This window comes from Mesocricetus auratus, unplaced genomic scaffold (assembly GCF_017639785.1).
Source record: "Mesocricetus auratus isolate SY011 unplaced genomic scaffold, BCM_Maur_2.0 Super-Scaffold_4256, whole genome shotgun sequence".
Classification (NCBI taxonomy): Eukaryota; Metazoa; Chordata; class Mammalia; order Rodentia; family Cricetidae; genus Mesocricetus; species Mesocricetus auratus.
The window spans coordinates 130,615,259-130,627,048 of record NW_024429182.1 but is presented as its reverse complement, the minus strand read 5'-3'; the positions used below and the strand labels follow the sequence as shown (position 1 = coordinate 130,627,048).

At 45.8% G+C, this 11,790-nt stretch overlaps 1 protein-coding gene across 1 annotated transcript in view; it reads left to right on the top strand.

Moving 5' to 3' along the window:
• The first annotated feature begins 588 nt into the window (after window positions 1-588).
• Window positions 589-11,790, top strand: part of Chsy1 (chondroitin sulfate synthase 1) — a 58,843-nt gene continuing 47,641 nt past the window's right edge. Inside the window, exon 1 of the mRNA XM_013123891.3 lies at window positions 589-920. Coding sequence (XP_012979345.2) covers window positions 604-920 — 317 coding nt within the window. The 5' untranslated portion in view covers window positions 589-603. The remainder of the gene's footprint in view (window positions 921-11,790) is intronic.

The window sequence follows — 11,790 nt, the reverse complement described above, 5'->3', positions numbered from 1 at the left end:
TAACCCACGCCCCTGCAGCCGGCCGCAGACTGCGGGGCGGACGCTTTTTTTTTTTTTGGTTAAACTTTGGCCACGTGAACTGCCCCCCATTCACTTTTGCACCAATCACGATGCGCGGACGGATCCCGAGAGGGGCCACGGCACGCCGCCGGCGGGCCGCTTCTTAACGCGCGGTGCGTGACGTGAGGGGCTCCTTTGCAATGGCGCGCTAAGCCGGAGGATGTGCAGCTGCAGTGGCGGCGGCGTAGGACACCGAGAGGGAGGGCGCAGCGCGAGCCGAGCCGAGCCAGCCGGGGGACGCGAGCCGGGGGAGCCGCTGTCGCCTCGCGCCGGAGTCGCCGGCTGTGCGCGCGGGGCATGGTCCCCTCTTAAAGGCGCAGGCCGCGGTAGTGCGGGCGGGCGCAAGGAACAAAGCGCCGGCGCGGGGCCTGCGGGCGGCTCGGGAGCCGCGATGGGCGCGGCGGGCCCGCGGCGGCCGCGGCGCTGCCCGGGCCGGGCCTGGTGGCGTTAGGGCGGGCTGGCCTCCGCGGGCGGGGGCGGTGGACTGAGGGCGCGCGGAGCCTGCGGCGGGGACAGCGGCCCGGCGGGCGGAGGGGCGCGGGCATGGCCGCGCGCGGCCGGCGCGCCTGGCTCAGCATGCTGCTCGGGCTCGTGCTGGGCTTCGTGCTGGCCTCGCGGCTCGTCCTGCCCCGCGCGTCGGAGCTGAAGCGTGTGGGCCCGCGGCGGCGCCCCAGTCCCGAGGGATGCCGGCCAGGGCAGTCGGCGTCGCAGCCCGGCGGTGCGCGAGGCGATGCGCGCGGGGCGCAGCTCTGGCCGCACAGCTCGGCCGCGGAGGGCGTCCCGCGTGACAGGAACTTTCTCTTCGTGGGAGTCATGACGGCTCAGAAATACCTGCAGACCCGCGCCGTGGCCGCCTACAGGTGAGCACCCTTTTCGTGGACACCATCTCCTGCATCCAGCATCCTGGTGGATGGAAGCCTCAGGTGACTCCAGGCATAGGCAGGGTTTAGAGGAAAGCAGACGTTCAAGGGCAAGGCTTTGGGATTAGATGGAGTAGCCTGGCTTCTCAGGGTGTGCCTCTCACCCTGATCTCCTGCAAGACGCTTAAGCTTTCTAGGTCCAGGACTTCTTTGTTAAAAGGGGGAGTCTATCCCATAAAGTGGTGGGGAAATTCAGAGCGTTGTACCTGAGATAGTGGAGGCGGAGGTTATAATTTGAGTCCCTAAAATAGGCACTTTGTCCTTGCAAAGGGAGAGCCCGCCTAAATTAACCTGGCTAGGACTCTTCCATGCCACACTTTTAAGATTTCACAGATTGACTCCTTTTTTAGTGAGAGTGCCCACTCGGGTTAGTTAAGGAGGGAGAAAGAATCCTGAGGAAAAACAGCTTATGTGATAGATTCAGTCAATGCAAGACTGCATTCTGGTGTTTCCTGGCTCAGTTACAGAGTTATATGCATGTTTCGAAGGAACTGGGCCCTAGTGAGCTAAATGAGTCATAGAAGTGGCTGCGATCATGTTCAGGATTAACAAAGGGATTAGCCAAAGTAGCCTTTTGAAAGGAGATGGTTTGGGAATGGAGGGCATGGTTAGAAATGCATTGCAGCGAATCTGAAATAGCAGAGGGGTGTAGACTCAAGCGAAGGGATTTGGTGGAAACTGTGTGTGTGTGTGTGTGTGTGAAGTACAGAAACCTTTACTGTATGGATGAAGTCTGGAATTTATCCAGGCACAGGACCAGTGACAGGAGTGGTCTCAGAGCACGAATGTTCTGGGGCTCTGAACATTTTGAGCAAGGCTGCACTAGTTGCTGTTTGTTTTAAATTTATAACCAGTATTTTTATAACTTTAGCTTTGAAGTCCTGTTTCTGGTCTAAGTTTTCAGGCAGCAGCAGGTGGTGTAAGGGAACAAGCATAGCCGGATCTCTCCGTTCTTTAAGCCAAGTGAGGGATGGAGGGAAAAGGTGAAAGGCCCTGGAGAGTGACCAGAGGCTGCCTTTGAATGGCTTGACCACCCTTCCTGCTGCTCAAGTCAAGAGGTTGCTTTCTGCCAAGGAAAGTTCCGAGTGGTCAGGAACGCTTACAGTGCAGGTGGCTGGCTGTATGTGTGGACTAACAGAGTAATTTAAGAACCATTAGGTCAAAATTCTCTCCCAGATGTTCTATGATTAAATCTCTTCATCAGAAACTGAGGGCAGATACGGTGACACAAGTCTTTAATTTCAGCGTTTGGGGGGTAGAGCAGGTGGATCTCTGAGTTTCAGGACAGCCTGGTCCTCACAAATTGGTCCTGGCCAGATGTGACTAACAGTGAGACCCGTACATTTCATGCTTATGAAGTCAGCATACACAAATCGATCGTGACCATCGTGCCAGTGGTACCCAGGATGTAGTGTGCACTAGTTGTGCTGTTTTGTGATTGGCCATGATCGCCCGAAGCCCATCATGAAGTGCAGTGTATGTAGTCTTTTGGCCTCTTTAATGTTAAGACTTTCTCATTGTCCGTTTTCTTTTAGGCAGTGGGGAAGTAGAAAATGCTCTTTCTGTTTGGTTTCTTCCTCTAACAAAGAAGGAATCGTTTCCAGGGAACACTCCAGTCATTTCTTCCCTGTTCTGACTTTCTGTCTGTGATCTGAAGGAAGCACAGGAAGGTCTTCCTTTGCTGGTCAGGCTCCCTGCCTGTCAGCCCTGTAGTTAGGCCAGCCTTAGGGAACTTTCAGGGAAGGCCTAAATGGGGAGAGAGGTTAGTAGGTTATAAGTTACTACTACAGTTTTACTGTTCTTTGCAGCCTGGGTCAGAAGTCCACATTGAGCTCTTAAGTTGGAACGTCCATGTACAGTAGTGTGAAAATAGCTTGATTCTTGAGTTTAGAGCACAAGGTGGATTTCATTTGTTTTTTTGTGTAGACCAGACTAGCTTAAACTGATCTTCCATCCTTAGCCTTAGTGCTAGGAATTTCCGGCATATGCCACCACACCTGGCTTATTCTTCATCATTTGAAAACTCCCATCATTCAAGAGGTGGAGGCAGGCAGATTAGAAGTTCAAGGCTAGCCTGGCTACATGAGACTTTGTCTTTTAAAACCAAACAAAAGCAGCGAGGCAGAGGCAGGTGGATCTCTGTGAGTTTGAGACCAGCCTGGTCTACAAGAGTGAGTTCCAGGACAGTTTCCAAAGCCTCAGAGAAACCCTGTCTCGAAAAACCAAAACCAACCAACCAAACAAACAAAAAGATTAGATTGTTGCCTTCATCTCTCCCCTCATCCTCTGGTTTAACAAAACTTGACTTACAGATGAAGCAGATGCTAACACTTTGAGTAAGAGGGCATTGTGATACAAGATACTGAGAATGTCAGAATTTAGTCAGAATTTATATTTTGGGACTAGTAACTAGCAACTTTTTCCTTTTGAGAACTGAGATCCAGGAGGGAACTAAGAAGATCTTGAAAACTCCAGGAAGGTATGCTTGCCTGGCCTATAGTTACTTCATTATAATGCTTTGACGGTAGAACAGCCCCATTTGTATATACTCTTACTTTGTAGACCTGCTGTATACTTAGAGTGAGGCTAGGCCCCACTGAGAGACAGCTGAGCAATGATAGCTAATATCAGACACAGAACAGTTTTGAAAGTAGGCAGAATGAAACTCAAAAGTGTAGCAGATAGACCAGCTGGCGCCAACTTGGGACCAGCTGGAGCCAACTTGGGTTGATCCCATGTTGAATGATCTTACTCATTACAACATTTAGGTGCACTTAGGTACAGTTCAGCCCCTTGTAAAGCAGGTGACCTGTGTGGCCCTTATGTATCCAGAACCTGAGTCACAAGGGCACAGCCAGACAGATCTTTGTTCTGCTAGTTCTATTAGAAGGGGCTCTAAAACGGGTTTGGGCTGGTGATGAGAAAATAGAACGGGCCGGGCAGGGTGGTGTCCTGTCTGTAGTAGGTGGTTGTGGAGGCTTCAGAGAAAGGGGCATTTATACCACTTGGGTTGGATAGTGAAAGACTGGTTGTGTTACTATTACTGATAAACATTATTGCCAGAGGGAAAGCCAGATGCTGAGAGGTAGAAGCCAGAAGGCCATAAAAGAAGGAACTGGGTCTGACTGTTCAGACTCATGGAATCGTATTCCAAGTGAATGGAAAAACCACTTGAGGCTGTGAGCAGAAAGGGAGATGGGTAACTGAGATTCTACAAATAAACATAGAATATAATTCACATAGACTCCCCTGCAAAGTTATTTGTTATGTATTTTTACTTTAAAATATGATTCACATGTAGTAATTTGTTTGCTAGTTATCAACAGGTTGATAGGGTGTCTGAATTTACTAACTGTGGTTCCTATTTTCTTTAATTTTTGATTTTTTTCTTAGGCATTTTTTTAACATATAGAAGCTACAGGGTCAAATAATCCAACCTGTCTTCCTTTATTGTCATTGTCTTTAATGTATATGGGTGTTTTGACTGCATGCATGTGTGTGTGCCATGTATGTGCTTGGTTCCCAAGGGGGCCAGAAGAGAGCCTCAGATCCCCTGAGACTGGAGTTGTAGATGGTTGTGAGCTACCATGTGGGTGCTGGGAACCAAACATGGGTCCTCTGGAAGAGCAGCCAGTGCTCTTACCCACTGAGCTCTCTCTCTAGCCCCATTTTGGTGGTTTTTTTTTTTGTTTGTTTGTTTGTTTGTTTTTTGCTTTTTTTGAGACTCATTTTGTAGTTTGGGCTAGCCTTGAATTGTTAGTGATCCTTCTGCCCTACAACCGCCTGAGAGTTGGTATTACAACCAAAAGTCACTATTGCCTGCTCCTGATTTTAGATTTTCTTCCTTAAATTCAAAAAGTCACCTTCAGCCCCTTTGATTTTTCAAATGAGACTGGGTCTGTCTCACCACCTTGTCCAGGTTGGCCTTGAGCTTGCCTTAGCTTCTAGTTTGCAAGGATTACAACCTTTATCACAGGCTAGTCCCCTGAGGATCTTTTTGGTTTTTCAAAACAGGGTTTTTCTGTGTAGCTTTGTAACCTGTCCTGGAACTTCTCTGTAGACCAGGCTGGTCTCAAACTCAGAGATCCGCCTGCCTCTGCCTCCTAAGTGCTGGGATTAATCCCATCTGTTGTTAATGCTCAACACACTAAGCTTCTACTTTAGCCTGATCAACAAAGTGCTTGGAAGATACAAGGACCTGAGTTCTAGCCTGGGACCCAGATACAAAAAAGGAGGACTGAATAGGATTTCTGGGGCTTACTGGGCAGCAACTTAGACTAATGGCTAAGTCCTAGGCCACTGAGAGACTGTTTTAGAAGCAGACAGTATTTTTGAACACAATGCCCGTTTCCCAGTTGCATACATTTCTCTCTCTCTCTCTCTCTCTCTCTCTCTCTCTCTCTCTCTCTCTCTCTCTCTCTCTCTCTCTCTCTCTCTCTCTCCACACACACACACACACACACAGTGGAAAAGAAAAAGAAAAGCACAGAGCTAACCTAACATATCACAGTTATTTGGATCTTACTGACCCTGACCTAAAGATGGAAACAGGTGTTTCTTGGCTCTTTTTTTTACTGTCCTCTGAAGATGTGATTGGTTGTCTATGAGTGATTAGCATTTATGTGCAGACAAGTATGGGAAGAAAAGGTAAGACACAGTAGCTTTAGATATAGGACTTTTACTTCTAACAACTTTATCAGTTAATGACCCATCCTAATGCTTTCAATCTAGGCAGACTGTTCTCTTGCCAGCCTTAATGAGCTTCTTTCCTTAATATATCTTAGTGATTTCCTTATTCCTTTTAAGTAAACTTTGTTTACCTGGAAACAGTTCAGTTGCTCTCTTCAATGCAGTTTGGTTTGGCAAATATTAATATGGAAAGTGTTTATCTGTAAAATCCAAATAATCAACTTTAAAGTGTACTTTGCAGCACAATTAATTTCAAATTATGAATTACATGTAGAAAAAGACTGCTGAAAGATGTGGTCCTGAAATGAGTTTAGTTTTATCTATCATGATTTGAGGGTTTTGTATTGTTAATAAAATACTCTTAAGAATTGCTATGATTGTCAGCAGAAAATTATGCATATGTTCTTGTTCCCCTGGCAGTCTCATTTTTTGCTGTCCATTAATTAAGTTGTTAGTTCTTGAAAGATTACTAATACTGGGCTTCAACCCCTACAGAGCCTTGTCTAGATGAAGAAATGAAGACAATGTTGATTGACAAGGGTTCACAAGGTACCTGTAGGAAAGTGTGCAGAAGGGCTCACACTTTGTGACAAAGGAAGGGTCAAGGTCATTCTCACCCATACGCCAACCCTTTCTTCCCTTCTGAGCCAGAGACAATAACAGCTTTTCTAAGTCAAGTAGCAGCAGGAAATCTAATGGTGGGTAATGAGAAAGGATAGTTCTTGGAGCTGGGCTCTGAGTTCTGGGCAGGAAAGTGCTGGCGAGGACACCCAGGGCCAGGCTGAAATAAGGCACCTATGTGCTGTATATGTATAATGCTGTAGTTAAGGGGAAGGCTTTTATTGTAGATATGAAGGAGCCAGAGGTATCTGAAAGTGTCCAGAGCAGACTGAGAAAGCAGACCAAACATGGCCAGCAAGAACTGGCCAGGGCTGTGTGCAAGAGAGGGGAGAATAGCAGGGGATGGAGAATAGCAGGGGATGGAGAATAGCAGGGGATGGAGGAGAATAGGGAAACCATAGTGATGGAGGCAGTAGCAGAGGACTGGGGGCAGCCTGTGGAACAGCAGGGTTATAAGGAGAGGGAGGAGCTGGGGACAGGAAGTCCTGAGCTGCAAAAGCTGAGGAGAGGGGCGGAGGTGAGAAGGGCTGGACTTTGAAATGTGTAACAGGGACTTGTGATACTGAAGGAGCCTGGAGGCCAGCATGAGCTTTGATATGCTGGTAGTCACCAGGGTAAGGGAAATGACTCCTTTTGGTAGAGGCAAACTCCTGGGGAATGCTGGCCTTTATCTAGACACCAGAAATCCTCCTACAGTCCAGTCACAGCCCATTTCTGAGTATTTGGACTACCTTTTGGAGTTTGGGGAATTGGATGGAGTCTTTTGGACCTGACATGTACCAGACTCAGGAACTTGTGTAGAACCAACAGTGATATTTCAGCATGAGAGCAGCTTCACAGGATCTGTGTTTGGAAGTTCAGCTGATGGTCTTGCCATTTGGGGGCTTTGTTGAGTTTGTTTCTGATGGTAATCACCACAGGTGAGTGTGCAGGATCTGAGACAGTAAACAAGTCCATACAAGAGGGTTTGAAATACTCTTTTTGCCTCAGAGTTAAGCCCAGTCACAGCCTGAAGGAGTTTTGTGTTGCCAAGCCAGGAGACAAAGGACAGGTGGAAGTGGGAGGCACGTGCACGGCTGCCTCCTTATCTAAGAGGACCCTTCCTTGGTGTGGTCGGTGCTCCTTCTCCACCGTGAAAGACCTGGCGATAACCAGGGAACCGGTGTGAGTCAGGAGATGGGCTGTGGAGTGGCCCCTGTGTTCTGCTTGGCACACACTCATTAGCTGTCTGTCCTTACTGGCCCTGAGTTTCCTGTGGATAATGATACTTGAGAGTCCTCCACCTGTTAAGAGTGAGTGGCTGTAAAGCAGTCTGTGACTGCTGAGTCCAGGTGGCACCTCACAGCACCAGGACACTGATTTACAAGAGTAAGCCCAGGATGGCTTTATTATTTGCATAACTTCTCTGATCAGATTTTTTCCTAAGATTTGAAAACTTACAAAAACACTTATTTGCGCTAATGAGAACTGCAGCTCAGGAAAATACATGAACTTTTAAGTATGTAGCAGCAGTACAGAAGTTGTTCAGGGGCTGTGGTGCTTGTCTGGAGCCTTTGGAGGCCTACAGTGCACCTTCTGTCCTTTGTAGCTTGCTGTTTAATTCACAGCTTCAAAGATGGTGTGTGTGGTCTCTTGGTGAGTGTTCTCATTGTTGCTTGTGATCCTGGGCTCAGGGCTGGCTCCTCTTAGTGTCTAATAGTTGGAAATGCCTCTGGACTACTATCCAGACCATTTTTGAGGTAGGAAGTTGTAATCCACTCTGGCAGCAACTCAACTGAGAAAAGCCCCTACCCCTTTAGGACGTGATATTGCTATGTAATACAGCCAAACTGTTATCTTCCTGCCTCAGCCTCCTAAGTGCTTGGATCACTTTGTCCAGCAAAAAATGTTTTTTTATACTTGCTCTCCCAATAAGTCTGTGTTTAAGGATTAGCAGTAAAGACTATAATTTAGCCTTTAAGAATAATTTCCCCACAATTCTCTATTATATTTTTCACTTATTTCCATAACAGTTTGAGATTACTCATGTCTTAAGGACAGTGAGTCGGTTGACTTAAAAAGAGGAAACCATATGCCCGGAAACCATGTACTTACAGAGATGCTAAGGACATTAAAAGTCGAGTTCCTAGTACTGAGGGAAAAACAGCTCTCGTCAGTTATTGGGTGTCCTGCCCTGGGAGGCAGCTGAATCTTCATAGGTCCCTGTGCTGCTCTGACTGAAAGTGGAGAACAGCATCTTCCTCTTGTACACTCTCTGAGAGGACCAATTTAGACTGTTGCCCTGTCAGATTGTGCTTCCCACAGAGATGGGCCTGGAGGAGCACTTAGTGTTAGGTATAGTTTCACTCTTAGCCCTGAGCAATAGGGCAGTTTGGTGACTTCTCCTTTCTGCCTCTTAGACACTTGTCGGTGAAAATGGGCCACGGTTAGCACACATGGGTAATGCTGTGGTCTCAGGTCTGAGCACAGTTTGCTCCAGTCTGAGGGGCACCTCCTGGAAGTGTCCTTGCTGTCCCAGTTTGCCCTGGCACAGAACAGGGCAGAGCCCCCTTCTCCCCAAGGTTTTGTACTTCTTGCTTTGCTTTGCGTTACCTCCTCTTCTCGTGCCCATGCTCTCCTGCTCACTTTTCTTCTCATGCATGCATTCTGTACCAGAAAGGATGACGTGCATTTATTCCTGGTGGGCATCAACTCTGAGACACTCTGTCTTCCTCTTTGGACTCCACCCACTCAGCAACAAGACTGAGGAACAGTGTCTGAAGTGATTTTAGCCTTTCAAACTCAGCACTCTGGAACCACTAGGCAAAATGTAGAAGAGTGGTTTTGTGGCGTGGAAAGTCTCCTCACTCTTTAGCTATAAAAATTAGCATAACTATTAAACTTTAGAAACTGTAAAAGGAGGAACTCAGTCTTATGCCACTTTTGTTTGATTTGCCTGTTGGATAAGGTCATTACAAAATAAACTGTTATGTTTTTCTTTTTTTCTTGTTAGCACAGAGTGTCCCCTGGGAAATTTTTTCTTGGTTCTAAATATACACATCTATTGTAGAAGGAATAGAAAATAAAATGTTTTCAAAAATTTTTATCAATTTAAACATTTTACAGGTTTTGAGATTATGACTACATCATTTTCCCTTCTCATGTACCCACTTTCTCTTTCAAATTCATAGTCTCTTTTTTCTTTAAATTGTTGTTAACATACGTGTGTGTGTGTGTGTGTGTGTGTTCCTAAATAGATAACTACAACCTGCCCAGTGTGCATAGTTACTTGACCGTTTGGTGTTGGGTAACTAGTTGGTTTGCTCTTCCTAGGGAAGACAATCCCGCTCTGAACATTTCTCAGTTGCCTGTAGTTTTTTGTGTAGGGTTGAACAACCCCCTCCTCTCTCCCCCCAGTCCATGTTAGCATGGCTATTGTTGTCCTTGTTTAGGTCATGTTTAAGCGGCAATGTTGGTAAGACTTAATTTTATTTTATGTGTGTGGGTGTTTTGCCTGAATGTATATGTACCACATGTGTGCCTAGTTCCAAGGAAGCCAAATCTCTCTAGTCCAAATTAAATATTTTGTAATTCTCTATTTAGAAACAATCACAGTGAGTACTTTGGGATTGAGTTGTACATTTTTTTGTGTATTTAGTAAGCTACGATATACATGTATACTCTTCCCTGCCTTCTTAATTTGTGGGTATAGGGGGATAGAGTCCAGGCCCCAGCACTTGTAGTCATACACTCTCTATCACTTGCTACATTCTGAGCCCTTGTGGCCTCTTTGTAAACTAAGGCATATGTTATGGATGCTTACCCAGGACAATGTCTATATTGTAGATGTAGTTTTTCTTACAATGATAATTGACTAGAAGTGGAGACGGATACAAAGCCCTAACTCAACAAAGGCATTCCCTGGCCAAGCTGCCAGCTGTCCAGCTGCATTTCTTAGTTGCGGTTTAATTTGGTACAGGGGAGAGCATTTAGAAACTTGGGGAAATAGAAGATTTCCTTGGCACTCTCGCATTTCAGCTGTCTTATCTGAGCTGTAGAAAGAGTTAGGTATCAGTCCATTGAAATTGAGCTTTGCAAATGTTCTGCCATTTCCATTGCGAGCTCCAGGCAGCACATGTGTTGATGGCTAAGTAGACATTTGCTTGTGAGAGTCACGGAACTTGACCTGCTTTAATCACAGGAGCGCAGGCTTACTTGTTCAGCAGCAATGCCTTCAATTTGGAATTATAAATGTGTCCCTTTCCTCCTTCCTCAGGATAGTGAATGGAGTTATGTTCCAGAATGGAGTTATGTTCCACTTTGTGGAACCCTAATTGAAAAGATCATAATTTCTTAAGATTGGAGGGTTTGCAAAGAATTCATGAGAAGATTTCCCTCAAACCACCCTTCAATTAGAATAGAAAAGACAACATGAGGCTTGCCCTGGGTTACCTAAAAAGGACTGGATAATAATTGGGTGGGGCTGCAGAGGAGCTTTTAAGGAGGGCTTGAGGTTGGATTGTCTGCTTTTAAAATTAATTGCTTTCTCTTCTTGGACAAATTACACCATTTCAAGTCACATTTGGGACATTGATTGCATTGTGAAGGATATGTTACCAGCATATTCTGCATGCATTCTGTCTCTGGGGCACTGGTAAATTGTGCCAAGCAGAAATGGATTTTGATCTTTAGTCTAATAGGAAAGAGCCTAGTATTTTAAGTAAAAACACTTAAAATTTATATTCTGATTAGAATTCTACCCTAAAACAATGTCTGAAATTGAGAATTCTGATACAGTAAGTACATGGCTTAAGGGTTTAGAGTTTTGGCCAGAAATCTGAGATGCACTTTGTATACTGCCATCACTACAGTGTAGTCTTAAATCTGACTGTTCCATGTTTAGCCCACATTGCTTTGTCTCTCTTAATTCTTTCCTTACCTTATTTTATTTGCAAGCTTCTTTCTTCTCTTATAAGTCACACTGAGGCAGTGCTGAAAGTGGAGTCAGGACTCATCCCAGCAGCGCACTGAAGCCCAAGCACTGTAGACCGCCAGTTTCTTTACTAGGCGGCTTCTTTGAAGACAGGAATCACCTTAGCTGCTGCTTCTCCCCAGTTAATACCCTCTTGCTCCTTCCGGTGTTTCATGGCTTCTGGGGTTGGTTGGTATAGTATTACTTTGAACTAGGTCTGTTTTAGTGATCACATTTTAGTGTAGAAGCACATGGTGCACTAATACTGATAGGCGTAAGATGACACATGATGTTTAGTTCTGAGTTACATTTCATAAGTACCACAGTTGTAGTGTGTTTTAACACGTGGAGCCTCTGACTTTTCCCTCTGAATAATTGTTTTCTTGTTTGTGCTTTGAGTAAATTGATTTTCCTCATGTACGAATTGTAGGACGTATGGTTGGGCTGATGGACAGTTAGAAGCTCATCTGGAAGTGACTTTTGTCCTTTGGCAAACACAACGCACAGCATCTGTAAGTCACTTGCTGTATAGGAGGGGCAGTTTTCATC